The sequence below is a fragment of the Aulonocara stuartgranti genome (genome assembly GCF_965226115.1).
Source record: "Aulonocara stuartgranti genome assembly, chromosome: 11".
Classification (NCBI taxonomy): domain Eukaryota; kingdom Metazoa; phylum Chordata; class Actinopteri; order Cichliformes; family Cichlidae; genus Aulonocara; species Aulonocara stuartgranti.
This window is the reverse complement of record NC_138947.1, coordinates 37,655,047-37,682,957: the sequence shown is the minus strand read 5'-3', so window position 1 is coordinate 37,682,957 and position 27,911 is coordinate 37,655,047. Positions and strand designations below refer to the sequence as shown.

The 27,911-nt window shown below is 43.0% G+C and overlaps 1 protein-coding gene across 3 annotated transcripts; it reads right to left on the bottom strand.

The window, feature by feature from the left end:
• Positions 1 to 944: 944 nt before the first annotated feature.
• LOC309716648 (glycerol-3-phosphate dehydrogenase 1-like protein) lies at positions 945 to 18,059 on the bottom strand. 3 transcript variants are annotated; one of them, XR_014279487.1, is made up of 9 exons: positions 17,918 to 18,059; positions 16,063 to 16,240; positions 14,533 to 14,673; positions 12,412 to 12,550; positions 7,636 to 7,748; positions 5,431 to 5,667; positions 5,158 to 5,264; positions 4,859 to 4,989; positions 1,793 to 1,880 (listed from the first exon to the last, which is right to left on the bottom strand). XR_014279487.1 is itself a non-coding variant. In XM_082550578.1 (8 exons), exons 1-8 carry the CDS (start codon positions 17,959 to 17,961, stop codon positions 1,784 to 1,786), a joined length of 1,056 nt encoding a protein of 351 aa, XP_082406704.1. In that variant the 5' UTR covers positions 17,962 to 18,059; the 3' UTR covers positions 945 to 1,783. The 3 variants fall into 3 exon arrangements, 2 of the variants coding, with proteins under 2 accessions (XP_082406704.1, XP_082406705.1); XM_082550578.1 differs by lacking the exon at positions 4,859 to 4,989 and having other exon boundaries at positions 945 to 1,880; XM_082550579.1 differs by lacking the exon at positions 4,859 to 4,989 and having other exon boundaries at positions 945 to 1,880; positions 16,102 to 16,240.
• Positions 18,060 to 27,911: the final 9,852 nt, after the last annotated feature.

Sequence of the window (27,911 nt, the reverse complement as noted above, 5' to 3'; positions counted from 1 at the left end):
TTCTTTAGAGAGTCTGATTGACAGCCACCTATATTATCCATGGGTGGCAGCCTGTCATTCATTGGCTTTAACTTATCCTTACAGGCCATTAGATCTTGGTGGGAGAATAATTGTGGTAAATTGCCAAACAATGTCCAGAGCCAGCGGGCTGGGTTTTCTATAGATATGTGGCCTGGACTAGTGAATCAGCTTATACTTTTAAAAAAGTACTACAAATTTTACCCCAGGTCTACTTCAAGTGGTGTCAAACGTTTGTGCTGATGGAGCCGAAACCACGTTTGTGCTGCAAAAATCATCATCTGTCCCGCTATCATTTTAAAGTCATTCCAGAGGTCATCAGAGGTCTTAACGACAGTGGTGTCAAACATTTGTGCTGCAGTCATTTTAAAAAATATTAATAAAAGAAAATTTCTAAAGAAATTTCAAAAGGGGCCCCTTTCAATGTTCCACAACTCAGACTTAACACTTTAGTGTAGTTTCTAATATTTTATTTCAGAATAGCAACAAAAATGTAACTAATGTTTCCTCAGTGGGTAGCTTCCTGCTGCAACTCTAAAGGTGTCGTGGACAGTTTACCTGACAGCCAGTGCTGGTTTTGTCAAAGGCATTCAAGTTTAGTCTGTTAATGCAAAATCAATTTAAGAGGCAAAGGTTTGCTAGTGCTACATGTGATCAAGCAAAATTTATTATTTGTTTCACTTCCATTCATTACGTTTACCTGAACGAACACAAGCCAAGTGAAGCTGGAAAGACATTGAAATGCAGACATTTTCTCCGTGACTGAAGCGCATCGCCCTCTGCTGTGTGATGGATGCAGTGTGTCAAAGTGACCATGCTGGTGGCCACTGACAGGCAAGGTAGCAATGTTAATGAGCACACAACTGCTTATTGATATGTGACACATCTGATAAATCACTGATAGAAACAGAAACATACTGCAATGCAAAGGTTCCAGAAATATTTGGTCACAAACTGAGACAAATGTTAATCTTTCAAAAATAAATCAAAAACACAGAATGCAGCCTTTAAAAGATGGTAACCTGTAACCTATTATCCATCTCATGACACGATTCAAGATTAACAATGAAAACTTTTAGATAAAACATGGAGAAATCAGTCTGAGTGGCATTTATTCCAACAAATTAACAGCAGAATTCTGAGAAGGTTGCAACATCAGCACACTGAAGTATCACAGCTAAAGACACACAAGCTCATTATCCATTCATCTGTTTCCCAGCCTATTCCTATCACAAGGCTCACACACAAACACATGCTCTACCCAGAGCTGATCTTGTGCGTGCTGTTGTGTTTTAAGTCTAAGGAGCACCGTGGGCAGCTTGGTAATCAACCTGCCGAGAAAAATGTGAAGTTGGTCGTGTAGGTAACAAAAACAAATATAGCTGCCACAAAAGGCCCACGCTAAAACACAATTTCACTTATATAGATGTTATTGGGTGATTTGTTCCACGGTTTTGAAGCTCAGATTATACCTCGTTTTCATATGTGACAGTGGTTCAAGGGCTGGCATGGATACACACTGAGTGGGAGAGTCAGTCTTTGTTGTGTTTTAACACGGGGATTTATTTTTCATCCTACACTGTTGGAAGCCTGGAAGAACTTTTTCTGACAGTTTGTACAAATTGAAATGATAAAGGACTTTTTATTTTATGGGTGTAAAGCTGTTGGGGATTGTTTTTGACAGAATAAGAACCTAATGCAAACTTCACCTTAGAATGAAAATGATCAATGGAAAAACAACAGCTTCCTGAGACGCACCAGGCGATCACATGTCCTCTGGGTGGCTTTGCAGGCAGGAAATCATTTCTTGGACTGGCCTCTTCTCAAAACAAATCTGATAAACTGCTGTGAACAAAGGGAACCTGGAGAGAGGAAGGACAGAGTTAGAGCTTGACAAAGCAGAAAAGAGAAAATTCAAGTTATTAATTTCACATGTAACAAACGTATATAGACTAGATAAACAACAACAATACAGAAGTAAATAAATTCAAATTTAAAGTCAGAAAGAAAGTTCTAAACACTGATGAGCCAAAGTATGACCATCTCTACGATCTCAAAACGACCCAGTAACATATTTCAGTTTGTTTCAGCGTAGAATCCTAGTGCGGTTCATTACAGTAACTTCAATGAGTTTAGGGAGAGTTTGTTCTTTATTACCTATTTCTGCGTTTAAAAATAGTTCAAATCCTTTCGAAGTGTGTAGTTGTAGTAATAATAATAATAATAATAATAATAATAATAATAATAAGCGGCTGAGAGGTGGCTTGTGGTAGCCATCGAACCACATGGGGGAGAAATGGCGCCGTCACATTTCAAGCATCTACTCAATCCCACTGACATGACCTCCATACAGGAAGCAGATTCTGTGAGGAAAGGGATGACGCCCGTCACCGGGGGCAAGGTCACTTAGGCACTTAAACCACTCTTTGGTAAGGAGGACTTAATGCTGTGCTCCAGTTATGGAGAGAACACACTCCTCAACCTCCCCAGGAAAGTCCAGGTGAGGGCACTGGAAGCAAGAATCCATCATTAGTTGAACGTCAGATTCATTAATGTCATTTTTGTCCTGGACAGGGGAATGCTGGACCAGCTCTTTATCAAGTCAGGGACATTCCAGTGCACGTGGGAGTTTGCCCAACCAGTCTACATGTGTTTTGTGGACTTGGAAAAGGAATTTCGACACATTCCTTAAGGGATTCAGTGGCAGGTGCTGAGGGACTAAGGGGTGTCTGGTCTGTTATTACAAGTCACATGGTTCCTGTACAACCACAGCGAGAGCTTGGACTACACCGGTGGCGGTAAGTCAGGCTTCTTCCCCTGGTGTTGGACTTCGCTAGGGTTTATCTTTGTTACTGATTCTGGCAGTTATATTGGGAAGTCTGCCTGGACACGGTTCTGTTGGCTTCATTTAGTGGTGAGCTCCAGCTCACAGTGGTCTGCAGCCCACCACTCAGGAATGAAAATCAGCACCTCCAGTTCCAAGACCATGGTTGTCACCAAAGAAGGCAGGGGCTGGTGCCCCAAGTGGAGTATCTTGGGGTCTTGTTCACGAGTGAGGGGAGGAGTGGACTGGGAGATTGACAGACAGGCTGATGTCGTCCATGGTGGTGAAGAAAGATCTCACCATAAAAGTGAAGCTGTTGATTTACTAGTTTATTTATATCCCTGTGGTCACGAGCTCTGGTTAAGATCTATCTTAAATTCTTAATAAATCTCCAACCATATCACCTGCTATGATGCCTGACAGCAGCGTCGCTGTTGTGCTGAGGCAGGCTATTGGTTGGTAGTTGGATGGGGGCCAGTCCCTTCTGGGGGATCAGGACTCTCTGATCTTTGGGTAGCCTGGTTCTTGTGCTGCCAGGCGCTCACAGAGTACAGTAGGTGTGAATCATATCAGGGACTGATACTTACCCTATCCTGTTCAGGAAGATTGAAGTAATCTGCTTTTAGATCATGTAGACATGATCTAATCATCTAATCTGTCCTATCCTGAGCGCAGAGTCAAGGGACCATTTACGTGAAAAGGGAAAGACCATCTCTGAATCGAGGAGGGGCCTAAGGGTCCCTCTGTCACCATTTTATGTATATGCGTATTTTTGAGGCATTTCCCCACTGCTCCCAATTATATGTAAAGATAAACTAAAATTGAAATCCCTAATTCAAGCTCTGTACTTGTTATACACTACCAGTCAAAAGTCTGGACACACCTTGTCATTTAATGGTTTTCAGTTATTTTCATGACTGTTTACACTGTAGATTCAAACCGAATGCATCAAAACTATGAATGAACACATGTGGAATTATTTAGTAAACAAAAGTGTGAAATAACATATTTATATTTGAGATTCTTCCACGTAGCCTTCCTTTGCTTTGCTTGCTGCTGCACACTCTTCATTCTCTCCATGAGCTTCACGAGGTCGTCACCTGAGACAGTTTTCCAACAGTCTTGAAGGAGTTCCCAGAGAAGCCGAGCACTCGTTGGTCCTTTGCCTTCACTTTGTTCTCCATCTCATCCACTGGCTTTAGGTCAGGTGACCGTGTTTCGGGTCATTGTCATATTCAAACAAAGTAAATGATGGTGCAAGTAAAAGCAAACCAGATGGGATGGCATGTGGCTGCTGTGGTAGCCATGCTGGGTTAGTGTGCCTTCAGTTTTGAATAAATCCCCAACAGTGTCACCAGCAAATCACCTCCACACCATCACACCTTCCCCTCCATGCTTCACAGTGGGAACCATGTGTAACATAGTTAAAAATGGTTCAAGTTACATCCTGCTAAATGGGACGATGGCACCACCTACTGTTGGAAATGTCACGCTGCAGTGACTATGAAGGGCAAATGATGTTGGGTAATAATTAGAGTGATGGAGGATTCCCGTAGAGATAACGAATGGGTAAATTTCACGGACAGAAATGTTACTAGTCCGTAACAGAAATAGAAGTTGACCTGGCTATTTTTGATTAAATATATTTGCTGTGGGTTCCTTCTGTCATCCTTACGTTGGGTTAGACATTCGCCTTTTCACACAAGGCTCACGCTGGTTGTCCACGAAAATGAGCCATTCTACTTTGTTGCCCTTCGTCATAAATGCGGATGCTGAGTAAAAGGGGCTAAACTGACCCGACCCCGTTTGTTCATTTAAAGAACCCGAAAAGACATAACACTGAGGTGAGATGCATGCATCCTCAGCAGTGGAGGCGACTCTTGGTCTTCCTTTCCTGGGGCGTCCTCAAGTTTTTGCAATTTTCTGGACTGAGCTTCAGTTCTTAAAGTAATGATGTCATTTCTCTTTACTTAGCTGATTGATTCTGTCAAACAGGGCTGTCAGCTGTGTACCAACCTGACTGCTGCACAACACAACTGATGGTCCCAAATTACACCAATGAACCCTGTCAGGCACACCTGTGAGGAAAACCATTTCAGGTGACTGCATCATGAAGCTCATTAAGAGAAGGATGAGGGTTTGCAGCTCTGTCAACAAAGCAAAGGGCGGCTACTTAGTAAAAATAAAGACAAACCAATAAATGTTCAAACTTTTGACAGGTAGTTTACAGTCAAAATATAGCACAGAGCTGCGTTACATGTCAAAAAAGAAAAAAAAAAAATACAATAGACAGACAAAGAAACTTGATTACAGACCTATTCACCAGGCACTTCTGTTGGAGGATGCGGTAAACCTCAGCTGAGGTGGCAGGACCCTGGAGCTTCTGACCATTGAAAATCTCCTTCTCCAGCACTTCAATGCTCTATCAGCAGGTGTGACAAGAAGAAAATACAAGAAAGTGCACAATTAAAAAGCAGTTCGTCATTTCAAACCAAAAACAGTTCGAGCTAATAAAGCTTTACATAGTAATGCGTAATGAGGAAAGAGAGCAGATACACTACAACAACCAAACGTGACGGTGCACATACCTTCCCTGTTCTAACAAAGGCCTCTGCTGCTCGTCGATTGCGGCCGCCATAGCACGTAGCGATGAGGTCGGCCACACCACAGCTCTCCAGAAAGGTCGATGTGGAAACCACGCCATTCTTAGAAAAGAGTTGGGCGAAGGTTATCATCTCCATCAAGCCCAGACGGATCACAGCTGCCTTGGTGTTGTCTCCACACTGCAAGCCATCACAAAAACCTGCACTCACTGCAACGATGTTCTTCACCAGCAATGAACAAAACAAAAACACACATTTAGAAAATGATGTAAAGCTCTCAATGCAACTAACAGAAGACTGAAAATCATGTACTGATGAGTGCATCACCTCACACCTAATAAAGCTCATTATTAACACGACTGTTCAAGTGTGTTGGTGCACCCATGCTCCAATTTAAACACTACTCTTAAAAAAATATATACATATATATAGAGCTGGGCGATATGAGATTTTTTCATATCACGATATGTTTTTTTCATTTCAGGCGATAACGATATCTATCACGATATCAGCCAAATAACTATATTTGTAAGATTTAAATGTGCCGTTGCTCACAAGTAAAATGTGAAATAATCAGCAGCTTGTTTTGATTTAAATATTTATTTCCCATAATAAGTTCAACAGGGTAGATGTACTTAAGGAACATGAGACTTTTTCAGATAAATAAAGGCAAATATTACAAACTACACAAAAGGCAGCCGCTAAAGCGTTTAAGTTTCAAAATAGAACAAACGAAACAGACTAAACTGTCAATTCCACTTAGAAACAAAATATTAATTCTAAAAATAAATCTTAGTTTGTTTTACAGAAGAACAGACAAAACTGACTAACTTTTGTCAATATCAAATAAACTGAGAACTAAAAGGAAATTCTCAATCTCTCCTTGTTGTATAGCTGAGCTTTTCAAACAGTTTTAACAGTTACTTTAGTCTGACAAAAGCCGAATGACGAATCAGCGCTTCCAGTCAGAGACTGAGGCTACGTCCACACGTACACGGGTATTTTTGAAAACGGAGATTTTCCGTTTTCGTTTTAAAAAAATAATCCCGTCCACACATAAAGGCAGAAATGAAGGAAAACGCTGCTATGAACATGCCAAAGCAGCAGGTGGCGCTAGATTCCTAACCGTGCAGAAATGTTGGCCAATCAGAAGTCTAGAAGCCTCGGTGGGAAAAAGTAAACAAAGCTGGGGCATAGAAGCAGAACCGAGTCGTATGTGTGGAGGGACAGTAACTGTGTGTATATGTAAGCATTTAAACACTGCAGAGAGTAGAATTAACAGTAACAGTATTGTAGGAATTCATTTCACCGAAACAATAACGTGGCGCACAGTGTGACGCATGCACCAGTTTATTGTATTTCCAGACTTGCTTTCGGCACAATTTACAGTGCACGCTGCTCTGTTTTTTGTCAGACTTGAAATAGCCGAAATACCTTCACACTACGGAACTTCTATGGCTCTTCCGTTCAACAATCTCTCCGGCATTGGAACCATCATCTGTTTTCTCTTCGGTCACGCTCGGTTGATTTTTCTAGTCGGCACACTCATTTCCTCCATTACCCGCTGGCTGCTTCCCAAACAAACACACGTGCGGCTTGGCACTTGTGCTGTATGTAACAAGTCACACGACGTGACGCTGCGGCTGTGATTGGTTCGGCTCTGCGCTGCTTAATTTGGATTGGCTGACCTTTTTTTTTTTTTTTTTTTTAAAAGAGGACAAGAGCGGCGAGGTCTATCGCGATAGCTTAATTTCTCTATCGAGTAAAAGTTATATCGCGATACATATCGTTATCGTTCTATCGCCCAGCTCTACATATATAGTATAAAATGATGAAAATCATCGACGCTGCATTCACCAAACCACAGAGCATTTGGAATATCAGTTTATTCATAGGTTCCATGCAGTCAACACCTGTGGCCAATTACATATCTGACACCCATTGAAAATATGACAAAAGAAGTCCCGGCGAAGGCGTCGAATCATATTTCAAGATGGAACGAAGGACAGTTTGGTTTCATAACCACAGACACTGGTTCTGCCTCTTTACCAGCAAAAGGTTTCACATTTCAGTGTTACACAGACATTTAGACTCCAAACATCCTTACAGTCGACAGTAACTACAGAGAGACCGTGCTGGTAGCCATGTGATTATAGAGTATTTGATTCAGTGTCATGTGTAAGTGTTTACCTTCAAAGCTCCACACAGCTCCACTGTGTCAGCATCCTCCACTACTGTGATCCTGAAGTTTGGAGTCGTCAGTAACTCTTTGAACAGTAGACCATTCTCCACATTCCTGCTGCCTAACACACACACACACACACACACACACACACACACACACACACACACACGATCTGATGGTCAGAACTCGCTGAAATAAAGCATGTCAATAATCCAAAACAAACACTGGGTCACCAAACTCAGGACCATGACAGAAGGGAGCCAGTTGAGACGGTTCGGGCGTCTGGCAAGAATATGTCCCGGGTGAGGTGTTCTGAGGAGGACCCGGGGCAGACCCAGGACACTGTGCAGGAGGTGGCCGGGGAGAGGGAGGTGTGGGCTTCTCTGCTTAGGCTGCTGCCTACCGTACCTGGCCCCAGAAGATGGATGGACGGACAAATCACAGGAGATGTGGAAATCAGTCTAATCCAAGTATAATCTTTAGGCTCAAGTATACAAATAAGCCAGATCACTAATTACTAATTTATTTGAACAGGTAAACTTGAAACTGTCTTATCGCATTACTGACCATTATGCTCATCAGTTCTCAAAATAGCCTTGAATAGATGATTAATCCCTAATTGCTAATGCATGGCTTGGCTTCCTGCTAATGAAGCACAGAGCTGTTGGAGCTATTGGTTGGCAAGGTCCTGTTCCCAATCCACCCAAGGAGGCTCCCGAGCAGTCAACAGGGAGTCTACAGACATGCTCGAACAATAAATGAGTAACTTTGGTCTTTGTGATGCTTGGCATTACATCGTTCAGCTCTCAGGGACTTCTTTTCACCAGAACAGCACTCAGATTCTTGCTTAGACTACTTTTAGTTAGCAGCTCCATTATGAGGGATATCACAGACACTCAGACTGGTGTCTGTCTCTCAGAGACACAAAGGAGTTACACCACCAATGAGCAGATATTCTTAAAGAGCAAGTTATTTCACAAAAGAACAGGCAGTGTAAACACTGAGCGTCCAGTAATATCACTGTGCGTTTAAAGGAAGCAGGAAAAGTAGTAACAGAATAATATTTTACTATTAAAACAAGAAAAATAATGAAAAAAACCTTCACCACAATAACATATAGTTAGCAATCTGAGAAAACTGAAACTGGAATTAAATGAAATAAGTGACAAAAAGACGATTTCTGGTGCAAAGGCTGAGTTTGGAGAACTTTGAACATGGCAATAAATTAGGGCTGAACGATATATCGCATTTGCGATAATATCGCGACATGATCAAGTGCAATTTTCTAACCGCAAAGGCTGCGATTATACTCTGGACATGTCCAAATTCATGGGCTGCATCCTCCTGAGGCCGCATTTGTAGACCGATTACGTCACAGCGACGCGCCGAAGGCTGTCCAAATTACTACCATATCCCAGAATTCATAGCGCGGCCCAGCCAAACTCCAGTTTCCAGCAATGGCGGCCGCTACTAAGTTTTAAAATTACTCATACTAATCTTTCTGGGTCACAAAATAGACTTTTAACATATTTTCAGGCGAGAAAGTAGCTGTGTAAACATCAAATATCTGCTCAGTTTATCAAGATATCGCATATTTGCAAAAGTGCTTCGACGTTTTCAGAGGCGTCTGCTACCCACCAGCTCGACAGCTAGCCGGGAGCTCGAGGGTTACTGATGCGGCCGAGAACGGCACAACTCCCGGCACATCATTTTCAGATCACCGCGGAGTTTCGCTGCTCGGGTTAAACGTAATATATAAGTCACTTAGACAACCTAAAAATGTTATTGTTGGGCTTTTTTCAGTGTTTTGTTTGTTCGTGAGTAAATCGGTTTGGCTGAGATTAAAGTTATTAGATAAAATAAAACTTTATTAATCCCCCGGGTGGGTTCCTCCTTGGTTTTCACACAGCTGACTAAACGTCAAACAGAAAACTTATTAAACAGAAGTATGAGACAGTCGAGAGTTTACACCAGTGTCTGGTTATATTTTAGATAGCAGGAAGCAGACGGCCGAGTTTATTAAACTCCACCGAGACAGCGGCGACGCTAATCAGAACTAGACCGTCCAATTTCACGCCTTTAAACTTTAAAGGCGTGTTTGTGTGTGTGTTTATACGATTGCTATTATGTTTGCACTTTATGTGTAATGTTACTGACTGCAGAGATCAGTAAGATGTGTGTATTTTTTATTTATTAGTTTTATTTATTTAATATTATTTTTTAATTGAATGACTGTCTAGTAGTTCACAGATGTCGAAAAACTGAGTGTGGTAAAGCCACTGATTTTGTTTATGTATATTTCTGCAATCTGCACATTGTACTGACTTTCATTTTAATGTTTACACCAGGGTTCCTTGTCAGCACTTTATGCTCAGATGTTTGTAAGCTAAAAATAAACTATTGTGTATGTTCAAATATACTGTTGTGATTGAAGAAGTTAAATAAAAATGTCAGTCATCAATTCATGCATCACCTCATGTCATCATAACAGAGGTCTGTCTTCCAGGAAAGAACAGTTTAAAATTAATGTAATATAGTATTGGCCATACTATATGATGTATTGCTTGTCTTTGTTTAATAATACAGAAGACAAAGACCTTAAAAAAATAATCGCATATCGCATCGCAATCGCAATATTGGGGCAAAAAAATCGCAATTAGATTATTTTCCATAATCGTTCAGCCCTACAATAAATCCAGAAAATTCCAGGCTAACCAGTTAAAGCTAAGTTAAGAAAAAACAACTAAAGACTCGCCTGGGAACATTACTCATGATCCGCAACAAATACATCTTTTAAAAGACTTTTCTGAAGCTTTATATGTATTAATGACGAATCCATCTGATGTTGTCCTTACATTATTACACAACGTGTGAATGCCATGAAGCCCACAGCATCTCCCAGCTCCAGCTCCACATGGTTTTCCAGCTCAGTTTTACACAATTTTGATCTTTGCTAGCACGCACTTTATTCAGAACGCTGACTCAAATTCAGATCACGCACCATCTCCCAGTATGAACTCTGCCAGTATGAGTCTGCTTCCTAAACCAGGCAGAGACCCTACACTCCCATCCAATCAAGCCAAGGGGACAAAAAAACAAAACACATTTCTTCTCTTCCAGGGGCCCGTTCTTCGTACGTCGCTTACTACATCCAAGATCAAATGACACATCCAAGACCAAATCATCGCGCTAACCGTGAGCTCGCTAATCCGGTTCTCCGAACACACCTTCCGTTGACGATTAGTACAGCTGGACGCAGTAATGTGACATCACTGGGTGTCGTAAAAGGGGCTACGCATCGATAGTAGAAACATTGATCGGCAACCCTCTGATTGGTCGGCGAAAATGTCGAAGGAGTGCGCTCGGCTCGGTATTTTTCGGCAGCAGAGCAAGAACTCTTGATTGAGGGATTTCAGGAGTTTCAGAGTTTAATCAGAACGCAAGGGAACACTGCAAAGGCTGCAAAAGCAAGGAGAGAGGGCTGGCAGAAAGTTGCTGACAAATTAAACTCGTAGGTAATTTAATAATAATAATAATAATGGATTGGATTTATATAGCGCTTTTCAAGGCACCCAAAGCGCTTTACAATGCCACTATTCATTCACTCTCACATTCACACACTGGTGGAGGCAGCTACGGTTGTAGCCACAGCTGCCCTGGGGCAGACTGACAGAAGCGAGGCTGCCATATCACGCCATCGGCCCCTCTGGCCAACACCAGTAGGCGGTAGGGTAAATTTACTGTATTACACTATATTATCCAATATTATATTACATTATATTATGTTATATTATATCCCCTTACACATTAGAGCCACAACAGGACCCACTAGAACATGGGAACAAGTAAAAGTGAAATATAAGAATATTCTACAGAATGGTAATATTTATCACTTATATTGCTTTTCGTCTCTAGGAAAGAGACCCTGAAATAATCTGTTTGTTTGTTTATAACAGCAACCAAGAAAAGGGCAGAGCAAAAAAAAAAAAGACAGGTGGTGGTCCTGCACCCCCTCGTCAACAAGTTGGTTAAGTAAATAATACCCTCACGGGGAAATCGATATCTCTCTATGAGCACACTGTCGCGCTGAGCTAAAGGATCCTGTCTGTCCCGCAATATACGCTGAATTCTGAAAACTCTCCTTATCAATCTTGCACCTTCCGCAATGGGCTGCTCGCGTATACGGACAGGACATGGCTGCGACAGGCTTCCCAAATCCACCTTCGCTTTTATAGCCGTGGTCTCTCATCTTGATTACACGACGTAATTTACAATTACTACTGTGAAATATGAATTACATCTGTAATAATCACATACATGTAATAGAATGTTAATAGTACATTTCCCTTTTTTAGGAAATGACCTGTATGTATCTGTGTGACATCAATAAATGGATCAGGTGCTGCATTATCTTTAGTTACATTGATGTTATTTATTTATGGTGAAACAGTGGTGGAATATCGCTGTTGCTTTCGTATAAATGAAGCGGAAATACCTGAGTGGCCGCGATCTAATCCTGTTTACATAAAGTAAACCTGCTCCCGAGCAGGTTTACGCTTACGGCTCTGTTGCTATGGCAGCAAGTCCCGGATGAGCTTCGGGGAACCGAACGATCCAAGATCACGCGAAATCGTCAACAATCTAATCCAGCTAACTTACTTAGCGAGGTACGAAGAACGGGCCCCAGGTCCCGTTTGTTCTTTTTAAATCCACAACATGCCAGTTACAGCAGGCAGTAATAGAATCTACTGAATAACATTTTCCACGTGGATTCTACTCACCGATGGTGGATTCACAGAACTTCTCAGCTGCTACTTCGTTGGCGATGTTTGCTCCCATCAGGACACTGACATCAATCTCCATCTTCTCACGAATGACGTCAGAGATCAGCCTCAGGCCCTCTGGACCCTCATATATACCCTGAGACAGTAATGAGAGGGGCGGTGGTGGATGAGCGATGGCATACAGGATGAGCCATAAAGGACACAGCTGCTTATACCCATGCTGTAGATGGATGCATGCAGAAAGTCAAGGGAGGAAACCAGCCTCCCCCTGATATGTTCCTTCTGACTGACCTCTTCACCCCAAGGCTAAGCCCTTGAAATGAAGCTAATTTCTGATGTAGCCTGATTCTTCCAGTCACTACCCACAGCTTGCAGCCAAACACATTCACCAGCACCCTCTCTACCAAAACAGAGTCCAAATAACTGCAGATGATGAACCAGTCCATCTCACACTCACCTGTTCACCCACTTGTGAACAAGAGATATTTGAGCTCTTGACTAGAGGAAGCAATTCTTCTCTAACCTGGAGTCTTTTCAGCTTCAGAGCCATGACGTGGGATTCTGAGGTACCAGTTCTGACTGATGATAGGGGGTTTGTGGAGATCAGCATTTGATGAGCCCAGTAGGACCACAGCATCCACAAAACACATAGATATGATCTACTTCCACCATGCGTTATAGTTTACACCCCTTATTGTGCCTAGAAATTTGTTAATAGACCTCAGTGTCACCAAATGAGTCACACATGTTGATGGCAAATGCAAAAAATGACACTCGTGCCAAATTTGGACAGGCTACAAACAGCCTGTAACTACAGACCGAAGACTTCGAAACAACAGTGTTACACACTCAAATTGTACTGTTTGGTTAGGGGATGGCCGAGGAATGGAGAAGTGCACTGGTACCAGTTTTTAAGAACAGAGTAATGTGCAGAGCTGTAGTAACTACTGAGGGATAAAGCCTGAGACAGATACCATGGAGGTATGGGAAAGAGTGGTTAAAGGTGATGATCAGTGAAGGGGAGTGTGGCTTCATGCAGAGAAAGAGCACTACAGACGTGACGCTTGCTTTGAGTACGCTGATGGACGCCTGCGATGTGACCCTGTGGAGCTAGAGAAAGATGAGGCACCAAGAGAGGAACTGTGGGATCTTACGTGGCAGCTGAGGGTGACAGAAAAGTAGGTGAAGGTGTTGCAGGTCATGTGATGACTAGTGTATGCGAATGAAAGAGACACATGGAAAAGTGCAAAAGAGAGGTGAAGAAGAGTGCAGGCAGGGTGGAGTAGGTGGATACGTGCCAGGAGGGATGTATGACAGACAAGACAGGCAGTGAGACCTGCTGGGACGCTTGGTTTGCCCTTCTTAGCGCTGGTTCACAGAAGATCTGTAGTTTTGGTTTCCTTGTTTTTGATCTATATTATTTTGTACTTGGTATAAGCGTAACATTAAAAGACTGCTTGTGAGTTTACTTCTCATTTTCCAAGTGCTGTATTGTGGCTCTTCCTGCCTGCCACGTAGCTCCAGGGTGCAGCCAAAGCTTTGACAGCAGCACTTACAGGCTGCCCTGCAAAATATGTGCTCAAAATATGTACTAATGCAATACACAGCCATGAATGCGTCATGAGTACTGAAACAGACAAACACTGGACTCTGAGTTTAGTGTGTTTTTGTTTACAGTGCTTGGATCAGAATGTTGGGGGGTCCCTGTGGAAGAGAGGCATCCAAACATCAAACTCACTCTTCAGCGCACACGCTCACTTTGTCGACATATTTGATCACAAAATGAATACTGCACATCACCGGATCCCTGGCTACTGCAGTCTGTGTGCCAAATGTCCTTACACCTTTACTACCCCAAAGACCTTTGCTGTGTTTTATGGATGGCTGGAGACACTTACTGGCAATATGAACCAAAAAACAGCTTTATGTGACCGCTTATCCTGATCATTAGGGATCCTGTTAGAAGCAAATCCACATAACAAAGATACTCCGGGCATGTTCAGCTGAGTTTGTATGCACGGCTCAGATCCTGTGTCAGGTCTTTGCTCTGCAGAATTTGGAAAGTTAAAAGCAGCAGTGGAGTGTGAGATAGCGAGACGGTGAAATGGGCATCATTACCTTTATGAGCGTGATTCCTCGAGCTCTGGCAGAGACACAGCCCACCATTTCATCACAGAGTTTCCTAATGAACTGATGAGGGACGACAAACACCAGCAGGTCAGCTCCCATAGCAGCATCAGAGAGCTTTGGTACAGCCACCTATGGAGACGACAGAAGCGCCATTCAATTCAAAGCTGAGTAGGCTTTGAATAATCCTGTGAGTCTGGGTGATTTCCCCACCGTACTGTGTTACACACTTCCACCATATTGCCAAAAATATTCACTCGTCTGTCTTCAGCCATACATGAACTGGGGTGACACCCCAGTCTTAATCTAAGGGTTTAATAGAAAGTCATCCAACCCTTTGCAACGATAACAGCTTCAGCTTTAACGAGAAGGATCTCCACATTTCGTAGTGTGCTTATTTTCTCCAAATCTCGAGTCAACTCTACCAATCAGTAAGCTACGTGAATGCTGTCTTTTCCTTGTTACCCTCAGCTACAAATGCTATGCTAAGCTACCAGTACTACAGCCAGTCATGAATGCACAAACTGCTGACTATTTTCAGCCTGGCTTCACACATGATGAAAGCCTTGTGTTATTAGCTGAATCACGTGGCGTCACTATCAGCGAACGAACTCTCGCAGGCGCCAATTTGTTGCGCTCCGGTTTTGAGCGCGCCATATCCTTCCAAGTAACAAGAAAATGACATTCATGTAGATTACTGACTGGCAGAGGTAACTCAAAATTTCGAGTTATGGATACATTTTTCTTTTTTACTGGCAGAAACAAGCTTCCGTAAATTCTTGACCTCCTTCCTGAAGCGCGTTTGTGAAGTCAGACACTGATGTAAGGCCTGGCTCGCAGTCTCCACTCTAATTTATCCCAGCGGTGTTCTGTCAGATTGAGGTGAGGACTCTAGTCGAGTTCTTCCACACCAAAGTCTCTCAACCATGTCGATATGGACACTGCAGTCATTGCGGTCAGACACGTATCGCTCTCCTGGCAGCCACCAAACGCCAGCTTGTCCATCATTGCACGATTTGTGACTCCAGTGAACTGCTCTAGAGTTCAGGTCAGCGTGCTTTACACAACTGCACCGGATGCTTTGCATTGTGCTTGGTGATGGATACAGCATCCATGGTGACCCATTCCATGAAGAACTCTATGCACTGTTCTTCAGCTAATCTGAAGGCAACATAAAGTTTGGAGGCCTGTAGCAGAAAGCCGGTGACCTCGGTGCACTGTGCGCTGACCCTGCTCTGTGGCTGAGTGGTAGGCTTCGACTTTGTTAAAATACCACTAGAAGCTGACTGTGGAATATTTGATAAAGAGGATATTTATGACCGGCCTTGTTGCATCCCATCATCACACTGATCTATGATGTTTGCAGAAGCAGTCTACATGCCTGGGTTCTTGATGGAAGTGACTGGAACACCTGAATTCGATGACTTGGGTGAGTGAATACTTTTGGCAGTATAGTGCAGCTTTAGTGCTCTGCAGAGTTTAATGAGCTCAGCAAAAGAATGACATCATACTACTTCTCACCACATTCTCTGGTAGTTTGTATCCAGGAAGGTACTTAACGTTTTCATGCTCAGTGTTGATGATGTCGCTAAGCTTCCTGCCATTAATATTTTCTTCAAACACCCACATCTTCACAGTGGTAGCAATATGCTGCAATGTCCTGGCATTATCTCCGATAATCCTGGCAATAGCAGAGCCCCTGCAACAAAGACACAGAGATCAGCAAATATTTCTAGATGTTTCAAGGCATTGATCAATTAATCATTCAGACAGCTAATCAATTGGACCATCCTAAACTACTTCGTTAGCTTCATTCTTGTGAATTTTTCGAGTGGAAGAGAGTTGGTGTGAGAGGTGATTAAGCATATGAAGGATTAAGGAGGTGTGCTAGTGTTCTTGTCCGGGAACACGATCCTACTGTTGCTTCATGTAAACAAAACAGATTCTGATCGAGGTGTTACACAGGTGAAAACATGCACTAAGAGTCCAGAGATGACAAAGGGAAGGTTATTGTTCACTAAACACCACACTGATGGGCTGTAACACGCTCACTGATTTTATAGCAGAGTCTGCCACTGATGCCTTTTAAGGTTTATGGGGAAAATAAAATAACAAAACTCTGCTTTTGTTTCCCAGTGTAAGCACAATCTGACCCGACATCAGTCTACTCTGACAGCCATAGCTGAGTTACTAAGCCCACTGTTACTGTTTTTACCATCTTACATTTCAATTAAAAACAAACAAACAAACATTTGACATTTTTATCCTCAAGTCAAATGAGAAACTCTGGTCATGCGTGGTGAGTGTATGCTGTCAGTGGCGTCATAATCAATCTGGGAACTATAATACTCTGTACAAGTCCAATCAGCAGGCTTCATTAAACATATTTATTTTTGAAGAAAACACTGTTTTGTAATGTTACCTGTAGTCATGTTGACATGGACATGCACTCAGGCTTGTATGAACTGGTGACGGTGACATTTTCAGTCTTTAGTCACATCAAACTTTGAGACACTTGTAGGCACTGAAGCTCGAGTTACCACACGGATCAGTCCCTGAACTTACTACGGCGCGTGTTTCATGCTGAAATAAACAACACTTACTTACAGCCTACAGGAAACAAATCAAACAAACCCGCTTCTTAAAGTTTTGGTCTGTTTCTATGCTGACTGATGTCCAGCACGCCCTCCCTCTGTGCTCATGAAGCATATGGCACATTTCTTTATTTGTTTGTGAGGGGCTCACAACATAACGCCATAGTTTCATGTTTATGGAGCAGGCTGCTGACCATCACCAGTGAACTTGTGCGCATATTTTAAATGAACAGCTGAAAGAGTGACCCGGATGCAGGTAAGCTCGAGGTCCCTTCACTCAGCTGGTGTCAGGGGTAAATGTTGGCTTCAGATTTATCTCACCGAACCACATTATTATGGTTTAGCGGAATAAAACATCGAATTAACTTTTTTTTTGCTGAGAATAATTTGTGTTTCTGTCAGAACAGAATGGAAATTCATATACGTGTCAATATTAACTACAGACTAGCTGTTGTTTTCAGCGAGCCCTGTATCATATGTCAAACCGCAGGATGCCGGCAGACAGAGGGGACAGCTGTTGGAAAAAGGCAAACTTCCGGATGTGTCACCTGAAACATGCAACACTTAAACTAACATCACCAGCTAATATGAAATTAAAAAGGAACACGACCAGGAAAGCACTGTGCTTATGCTGAAGAAGCTCTGTTCCAGCTCCTCGTAGCTGACTCCAGGAGGACGCTTACAAACCAGGTAGGCACTAACGACACTCCGCACACCGACAGATGCAACAACCTGTTTGCAGCACCGCGTCCGGCATCAACGTCAGCATCATAAGAGCTTACCAGTTTCCAGACCCGACTATGCACACTTTCAGTGGAGAGGCCATGGGAGCCGCTTCCTGCTCGTGATGGTCCGTTTGAAGCTGAAGCTCCGGCGCACGTGCCCCTTCAATGAAAAGTCACGTGACTCCAGGCAGAAGTCCAGGCCGCTGGCACAATAGCGCCACCCAGTGTCAAATGTCGCCCTGCACCCACTAGGATTAGCAAGGGATTCTGGGTAATCCTCAGGAGGGCTGTGTCCCTGCGTCCTTCGGAGGCCGCATGTGAAGGTCGATTACGTCACAGCGAGGCTCCTTTAAGTGAATAGAATAGAATAGAATTCAACTTTATTGTCATTGCACATGCACAGGTACAGGGCAACGAAATGCAGTTTGCATCCATCCAGAAGTGCTTTAGTGATATAGATATATTACAATATATATTAGCAATAATATAGATATGTGAGTATATTACAGAAATGGGTCTATTATGGTATGTTATAATGTACACGGTATGAAGTATGTTGTGAATATTCTATAACTATAAGTATGTACAGGCTGTAGTGAGTACAAGCTATGTACAGGATATGAACAGGATATAAATATGAAAAACTATACAGAATATGAAATAAATAACTTTACAGAATCTGAGATATACAGCTATACAGAAATGGGAACTATGCAAGTTGTAAACAGTTGTAGGTTAAAAATTATCGAATGTACAGAATGATTATTTACACAGAGCTATACAGTAGTGCAGTTAAGATAAGTGAGGGTGTAGATAGTTTCTACAGAGGCTATATAAAGTGCTAGTGGCTGTGAGTGGTGGTTCAGTCCATGTTATTATTGTGTTTGAGGGTACAGTTGTCCATTGTGGGTGTGTGTATGTTCAGTCCATGAGTTTAACGTGGGTCAGATGTCAGGAGGCAGAGTTCAGGAGTCTGACAGCTGTGGGGAAGAAGCTGTTCCGGTACCTGGTGGTCTTAGTCCGGAGGCTCCTGTGGCGCCTCCCAGAGGGCAGGAGGGTGAAGAGTCCATGTGATGGGTGACTGGGGTCTTTGATGATTTTCCCAGCCCTTTTCAGACACCGCTTCCTGTAGATGTCTTTTATGGCAGGAAGTGGTGCTCCGGCGATGCGCTGGGCAGTTTTCACGACCCTCTGCAACGCCTTCCGGTCCGAGGCAGAGCAGTTCCCGTACCAGACTGTTATACAGTTGGTCAGGATGCTCTCGATGGTGCAACGATAGAAGTTCACCAGGATGTCTGAGGACAGGTGGTTCTTCCTCAGAGTCCTCAAGAAGAAGAGGCGCTGGTGAGCCTTCTTGACCAGCTTGGAGCAGTTGGTCGTCCAGGTGAGATCCTCGGAGATGTGGACTCCCAGGAACTTGAAGCTGCTCACATGCTCCACAGCCGTCCCCTTAATGTGGATGGGTGGATGTGGGTCAGCATTCCTCCTGTAGTCCACGATGAGCTCCTTGGTCTTCTCGGTGTTAAGCAGCAGGTTGTTTCTGTCGCACCACTCATCCAGACGATCCACCTCCTCCCTGTAGGCGGCCTCATCGTTGTCACTAATGAGGCCAATCACCGTGGTGTCATCTGCAAACTTAATGATGGTGTTGGAACCATCAGCAGGTCTGCAGTCGTGGGTGAAGAGGGAGTAGAGGAAAGGGCTCATCACACAGCCTTGTGGTACACCGGTGTTCATCGTGATGGTAGATGAGCAGCGGTTATCCAGCCGGACATGTTGGGGGCGGTTGGTCAGGAAGTCCAGTAACCATTTGCAGATGAGGGAACTGATACCCAGGTCTGTCAGTTTCCTGATGAGTTGTGAGGGGTGGATTGTATTGAATGCTGAACTGAAGTCTATAAACAGCATTCTGGCGTAGGTGTTGTTGTTGTCCAGGTGTGAGAGGACAGAGTGCAGTGCGATGGAGACTGCATCCTCTGTGCTCCTGTTCTGGCGGTATGCGAATTGGTGGGGGTCCAGGGTGGGGGGGAGACAGGATTTGAAGTGTGCTAGGACCAGTCGCTCTAAGCACTTAGTGATGATGGGGGTGAGTGCTACTGGGCGGTAGTCATTGAGGCAAGATGGGTTGGAGTTTTTGGGTATCGGGACGATGGAGGTGGATTTGAAGCAGGCCGGTACCACAGCGTGGGCCAAGGACAGATTGAATATGTCTGTGAGCACTCCTGCAAGCTCCCCAGAACACGCTCTGAGAACACGCCCGGGGATGCCATCAGGGCCTGCAGCCTTGTGGACATTGATCCTGCTCAGCACCGCTCCTACATCGGTGGGGGAGAGAGTCAGAGGTTGGTGGTCTGGCGTCATGTCTGCTTTGGTTGTGGTTGTGGGGTTCCCTCGCTCAAAACGAGCATAAAAGTTGTTGAGCTCATTGAGGAAGGAGACATCAGAGGATGCGGGGGAGGGTTTGGTGGTCCTGTAGTCTGTGATGGTCTGGAGTCCTTGCCACATGCGTCGGGGGTTGGAGTTGGAGAAGTGTTCTTCTACCTTCTTTTTGTAATGGTGTTTGGCTTTTTTGATGCCCTTCTTTAGATTAGCCCTGGCTGTAGTGTAGGCGTGTGCATCTCCTGACCTAAAGGCAGTGTTGCGGGCCTTCAGGAGGAGACGAACATCCCGGTTCATCCAAGGCTTCTGGTTGGGGTACATGGTGATCCGTTTCTGGGTGGTGACACTGTCTGTGGTTTTGGAGATGTAATCCAGTACAGATGAGGCGTACTGGTCCAGGTCTGTGTGGGTGAACATATTCCAGTCTGTGTTTTTAAATCTGTCCTGGAGCACTGCGTCTGTCCCCTCTGGCCACACTTTAATTGTCCTCACAGCAGGTTTCACACGTTGGATGAGTGGTGAATACCGTGGTGTGCTTCCTCCTTTTCCCGAATTTAAAGAACTGGTCGCGCTTCGTGACTATCAAAATTTTAAATGAATGTCTTCAAATGTGGATCTCATGTTTCTCAGTGTTAGATATTTTAGTACCATGGTAGCATTTACTGGATATTGTTTTATAGTGACATTATGCAGGAAAACTCTGTCATTCAATAAGGCCCCTTTGTTTTAGTTATTTTTCTCTTTGACCCAAGAATTGATGTGTGAGAATCACAGGCTGGTACAAGGTTGAAATACCACAGAGATCACCCCCTCAGCTACATTAGTTTCTTAATCTTTTAGGAGACGCCTGTTGAGGCCAAATGGTTTGTTTCAGATTTCACTAATGTAAGAACTCTTTGTTTTGTGCCTTGAAAATATGTCGCTGAGATAATCACAATTGTAGCTGAATTGATAAACTACACAAAGGATGCTTCTTCACCCAAGGGCAGGAAGACGCTGCCTTATCTTGGTCTGTACTGGTTTAAACTGATAATCTGCTGTCTCATGAATTTTACCCTCTATATAAACTGTTATACTTGTGAATAAAGTTGAGTCACTTTGGGAAGACAACCTGAAGCAGTCTCTGTTTTCTTGTTCTCCCAAGCTGCTCCCGAGCTCGTACTAACACGCTGAATGGCATGCTTGAATATTACTTGAGAATATATTTGGCTGTGTTACAGACTAAGGGACATTCTCTGCTGATAGACGTCCACGCCTCGGAGGAAGTCGATCCACGGATTAGGCCCTGGAAACCGTTTCCTTCACTCATAAACAAAAATTAGATAAAAATAAAAAATAAAAAAATCTGGTAATTCTTTGTTTTCAAATTCATCAGGTCCCAATCAACCCAAATAGCAAAGAAAAATAAAAAATACATGCCATGAAGGAGTTCGGGTCTTATTGGGTAATGTTAAAATACTTTTATCATTCAAGTGTTTTCAGTGTGGGGGAAAGTACTCGTGTACTTCCAGTAAAAAGTATGAAAGACAGTAAAAAGTTCTGTATACAGAAACTTGATGTTTGTATCCAGAGTGTACCTTAAAATGAAAGTCAGTGTGTTTTCTTCAGTTATATGAAACATGGAGTATTTTGGATTGATAGTATCGCTGTGTTGTTGCATAATATTGCTGTAGATGTGTATATGCTTTACATATTTTGAAGTAAGTTGATCTATATTGTTAACATCCTTATAAAATACGATGTGCTGTCTGCCCAGTTTGACCCATTTAGCAGAAGTCAGTCTGTTCATAGCTCATTTTTCATCTATTCTATTTGACTTAAAGCAGTTATGATATGGCATAATGTTCTCACCCAATAAACGAATATTAAAGATATCGGTCTACTCTTTATTCTATCAAAAACGAAGAGCCAATCACAGCTCGTAACAATATTTGTCTCTTTTATATACAATACGTCTGAAAGATACTTGTCTTTGAGATGAAGAGTAAGTGATAGGAAATATAAATAAATGCAACTTGAATCTTTACTGAAGCTAATTATTTGAAACAGAGTTCAAGTTCACAACTGCAAATTTGTAATAAAATACATTTCATTTATTAATATAATATTAATCAAATGGTAAATGGCCTGTATTTATATAGCGCTTTACTAGTCCCTAAGGACCCCAAAGCGCTTTACATATCCATTCACACACACAAACACTGGTGATGGCAGCTACATTGTAGCCACAGCCACCCTGGGGCGCACTGACAGAGGCTGCCGGACACTGGCGCCACCGGGCCCTCTGACCACCACCAGTAGGCAACGGGTGAAGTGTCTTGCCCAAGGACACAACGACCGAGACTGTCCAAGCCGGGGCTCGAACCGGCAACCTTCCGATTACAAGGCGAACTCCCAACTCTTGAGCCACGATCGCCCTATCAACAATCAACAATAATCATTAATAATAAATACGTTATTTACCAGTTAATCTTAAAATGACTGTTACTGGATACAGAAATGTAGCCCAACAATCATGTTTTCAGTCTCTCAGCCTCAGATACTCAATAAACTAAAAAACATTTAAGTAAAAAACAAACAAAAAACAACAAATTTTCACTTCCATTCCTGTCAAACAATGCCGTATAAAACGTGTCTAGTGGCTAGTATCGTGGCTGCTAGGCAACCTGAGCAGTGGATGAAGATAAGACTGTCCCTTCCAGCCTTCGAAGGACCCGGCCTACATAGACCATGAATTGAGACACACCTTGTTTGACAGCAACAGTTAATCATTCCACTTTGTTAACCTTTGTCATAAATGTAGATGCTGAAAAAAGGAGCTGTTATTGCAAAACTGACCTGTTCCAATTCCATTTAAACAGCCCGAGAAGACATTACACATCAGTCACACTCAGCTGCTACTAAATGATAATGCACTGATTCTTCTAAAGCACTTTCATACACGCCTGAAACACTCAAAGTGCTTTATACAACATGCAGCATTTGCCCATTGACACAAGCACTCTCTTCTATGCTTTAAGTCAGCGGTCCCCAACCCCCGGGCCTCGGACCGGTACTGGTCCGTGAGTCGTTTGGTACCGGGCCACGGGAGTTGAGGCTCAGGTGTGAAATGTGTGGTTTTCAGGGTTTTTATCGGTTTTCAGCGTTATTTTGTTATCGTTTTTATCGTTAACTCGGTTTTCCTGGGTCTTTTCACGTGTGTTATGAATAAATCATTTTTTCTGTACCGGTACTAGTTTTATTTTGTTGTATTTATCCGCGACACCTTAAAGGCCGGTACGTGAAAATATTGTCAGGCATAAACCGGTCCTCAGCGCAAAAAAGGTTGGAGAGCGCTGCTTTAAGTGCTTTCTCTCTATGGACGGCCAGGAATGACAAAACTAATTAATTATTGACACATTTAATTAATTAATTAATTAATTAATTCGGGCCCTGTGGCTGTGTTCATGAGTTTATTTTATCTGTCATCCTCACGCATCAAAGTCAGGGGGCGGGGTTAACGCTGATGGAGTCAAAGCCATTGCTTTGCCCTGGTGGCCATTCTTTTAGTGGGTGTTTCTCAGTGCCAACAACGGACATGTAGAAACTAACTGAACTGTACTTTGAAATACCCTGTTTGTGTGTCACCAAAAACGCTTTGAATATTCTTTTAGCTGAGAATGTAGTGGTTTATCTTCAGATTTCTGGTGGGTTTGTCAAGATAGAGCCTGTTTGCAAAAGTGCTTCGATGATTTCAGAGATGTCTGCCCAGCCCAGTCTCACTGTGAAGTGTGTGATAGACCCGCTTGAGCTGTTATATCACCGACAAAGCGCAGGTCCCGGTACACAGCTGCCATAACCCCTGTTGAGCAATGGGTGTGTCCGAATTCAGGGGAAGGATGCTCCGAAGGACGCATTTTGAGGCAATGATGTCCCAGCGACGCGACGAAGGCTGTCCGAATTCAAAGAGTGCTCAAAATGTGGCGACAAATGCGTCCTACTTTTCCCCAAATTTTAAGGATGGGTCCGATGTATCCTCCGTGTCTTACCATATCCCAGGATTCATTGTGGGCCACACAGGAGATTGTTTTCTGAAAACGATGGTGGTGAACCGGGAAAACACTTTCAAATGTAAGTATATGAAAATCTGGCCGTACTAAAGTTAAATTGTCTTAGCGCTTGTGTTGTTAAGCTTTGGGCAGCTGCATAGACATTTTTGTTTTTAATTCAAATAACCCTAAACTAGCTTGCAGCGTCCAGACGGTGTTCCTCTGGTGTTCTTTTGGATTTAGGGATTAACATAGTTGCCATGGTTTCCTTTCTTCTCTTATTCGTTGTGTGTGATCAGGACAATTCTGGAGAAGATGGGCCTGCAGGGGAAGTCACCCCCTTGCAGTCCAGAAGACGTGGGATAACTTTTAAAAATACAAAGTACGTATGTGTGTTATCAAGAAGCTGATTCTTAAGAACACAAGTTAATAAATGTGCAATTACTGAGAGTTGTTGTGGTGTTTTTATTTGCCTGCTGTCATTTTTTATTTCCTCTGCCTTTAGGATTGCAAGTATCCAGGCTCAGGAGAGGGGGTCAGTGGGAAGCCCACTGCTGCTACTTGGCCCTGGTTTGCCCACATGGATGAGGTGATAGGACAGAGACCTTCCATTAAGCCTCCTGTCCTAATGTCCTCTCTCCCGGAGGGCACCCCAGGGCCAAGCGCAGCAGTGGGTGACCAAAACGACAGCGACGACGAAGAGGATCAGCCACCTACGACAGGGAGGAAGAGGAAAAGAGATGATGAGCTGCTAGACCTCATCAGAGAGGACATGAGGCAGCAAAGAGAGGCTGAGGAGAGGAGAGCAGGGAGAGGATGAACAGACTGTTTTCACTTCTAGAAAGATCAGTTCCCAAATGAGTTATGCATTGAAAAATGTATTTGTTTGAATATATTTGTAACATTGTTATGTGTTGCATGTAATTTAATTTAGAGGATCATCATTTAGCCTGGAGAAATAGTTTGCTGCTTTATAAGAAAGCCCTCCGCAAAGCCAGAACATCTTACTATTCATCACTGATTGAAGAAAATAAGAACAACCCCAGGTTTCTCTTCAGCTCTGTAGCCAGGCTGACAAACAGTCAGAGCTCTGTTGAGCCAACCATCCCTTTAACGTTAACTAGTAATGACTTCATGAACTTCTTCACAAATAAAGTTTTTATCATTAGAGAAAAAATGACCAGTAATCATCCCACAGATGTAATATTATCTACAGCTACTCTTAGTACCATTGATGTTAAGTTAGACTCTTTTTCTCCAATTGATCTTTCTGAGTTAACTTCAATAACTTCACCAGTGTGTGAATGTGAGAGTGAATGAATAGTGGCATTGTAAAGCGCTTTGGGTGCCTTGAAAAGCGCTATATAAATCCAATCCATTATTATTATTATAATAATTACTTCCTCCAAACCATCAACGTGTCTTTTAGACCCCATTCCTACAAAACTGCTCAAAGAAGTCCTGCCATTAATTAATTCTTCGATGTTAAATATGATCAACCTATCTCTAATGATCGGCTATGTACCACAGGCCTTCAAGCTGGCTGTAGTTACACCTTTACTCAAAAAGCATCTCTAGACCCAGCAGTCTTAGCTAATTATAGGCCAATCTCCAACCTTCCTTTATATCAAACATCCTTGAAAGATAAATGAGGGAGGATTCAAGCGCAGGCAGTCGTGAGGGTGTGAAGGTGTTTTATTGAGCACGAAATAAATATGGACAAACAGCAAACGGAGCACGAACTAAACTAGACTGGAAAACAACTAAACTACAAAGCACAAACCTGAATGAGAACGAGCAGAGGAGAATGACGATGGACAGCAGGGAGAACACACGGGTGAGACATGGTAGATACACAGACGGACCAGCAACTACAATGACGGAGGACACGACTTAAATACACACAGAGAAACACGGGAATTACACACAGGTGGTGGACACAGCTGGGAATAATCAACAAGACGAGACAGAGGTAAAACTGAACACACTCACATGAGACGCAGACCTTCACAATAAAACATCACACTAAGACGCCGGCTCGACATAAAGAGACAGAAAATGACACATGAAACTAAACCCACATCTTAAACCCAAATAAACAGAAACATGGAACTCCAATAATAAACATCATCATTAACACAACAAGAGAACAAGAAAACAATCCCTGATGAAAACTTAAATCAAAACATAATAAACTCAAAATACTGGGTCCAACGGACCCAGAACCGTGACAAGTAGTTGTCAAACAGCTAACAGATCATCTGCAGAGGCTTATTTGAAGAGTTTCAGTCAGGTTTCAGAGCTCATCACAGCACAGAAACAGCTTTAGTGAAGGTTACAAATGATCTTCTTATGGCCTCTGACAGTGGACTCATCTCTGTGCTTGTCCTGCTAGACCTCAGTGCAGCGTTCGATACTGTCGACCATAATATCCTATTAGAGCGATTAGAACATGCTGTAGGTATTACAGGTACTGTGCTGCAGTGGTTTGTATCATATCTATCTAATAGACTCCAGTTTGTGCATGTAAATGGAGAGTCCTCTTCACACACTGAGGTTAATTATGGAGTTCCACAGGGTTCAGTGCTAGGACCAATTCTGTTTACATTATACATGCTTCCCTTAGGCAGTATCATTAGAAGACATAGCATACATTTACACTGCTATGCAGATGACACCCAGCTCTATCTGTCCATGAAGCCAGATAACACACACCAATGAGTTAAACTGCAGGAATGTCTTAAAGACATAAAGACCTGGATGGCCGCTAACTTTCTGCTTCTTAATTCAGATCAAACTGAGGTTATTGTACTCGGCCCTGAAAATCTTAGAAATATGGTATCTAAGCAGATTCTTACTCTGGATGGCATTACCTTGGCCTCCAGTAACACTGTGAGGAACCTTGGAGTCATTTTTGACCAGGACATGTCCTTCAATGCACATATTAAACAAATATGTAAGACTGCGTTCTTCCATTTGTGCAACATCTCTAAAGTTAGAAATATCCTGTCTCAGAGTGACGCTGAAAAACTAGTTCATGCATTTATTACTTCCAGGCTGGACGACTGTAATTCATTATTATCAGGATGTCCAAAAAACTCCCTGAAAAGCCTTCAGCTGATCCAAAATGCTGCAGCAAGAGTCCTGACAGGGACTAGAAAGAGAGAACATATTTCTCCTGTTTTGGCTTCCTGTTAAATCCAGAATTCAAAATCCTGCTCCTCACATACAAGGTCTTAAATAATCAGGCCCCATCTTATCTTAATGACCTTGTAGTACCATATCACCCTATTAGAGCACTTCGCTCTCACACTGCAGGCCTACTTGTTGTTCCTAGAGTATTTAAAAGTAGAATGGGAGGCAGAGCCTTCAGTTTTCAGGCCCCTCTTCTGTGGAACCAGCTTCCAGTTTGGATTCAGGAGACAGACACTATCTCTACTTTTAAGATTAGGCTTCAAACTTTCCTTTTTGCTAAAGCATATAGTTAGGGCTGGACCAGGTGACCCTGAATCCTCCCTTAGTTATGCTGCAATAGACGTAGACTGCCGGGGGATTCCCATGATGCATTGAGTTTTTCCTTTCTCAGTCACTATGTCTTAATGGACGATCTGATATCCTCGTGTTGGCGTTGTTCCCACATCAAA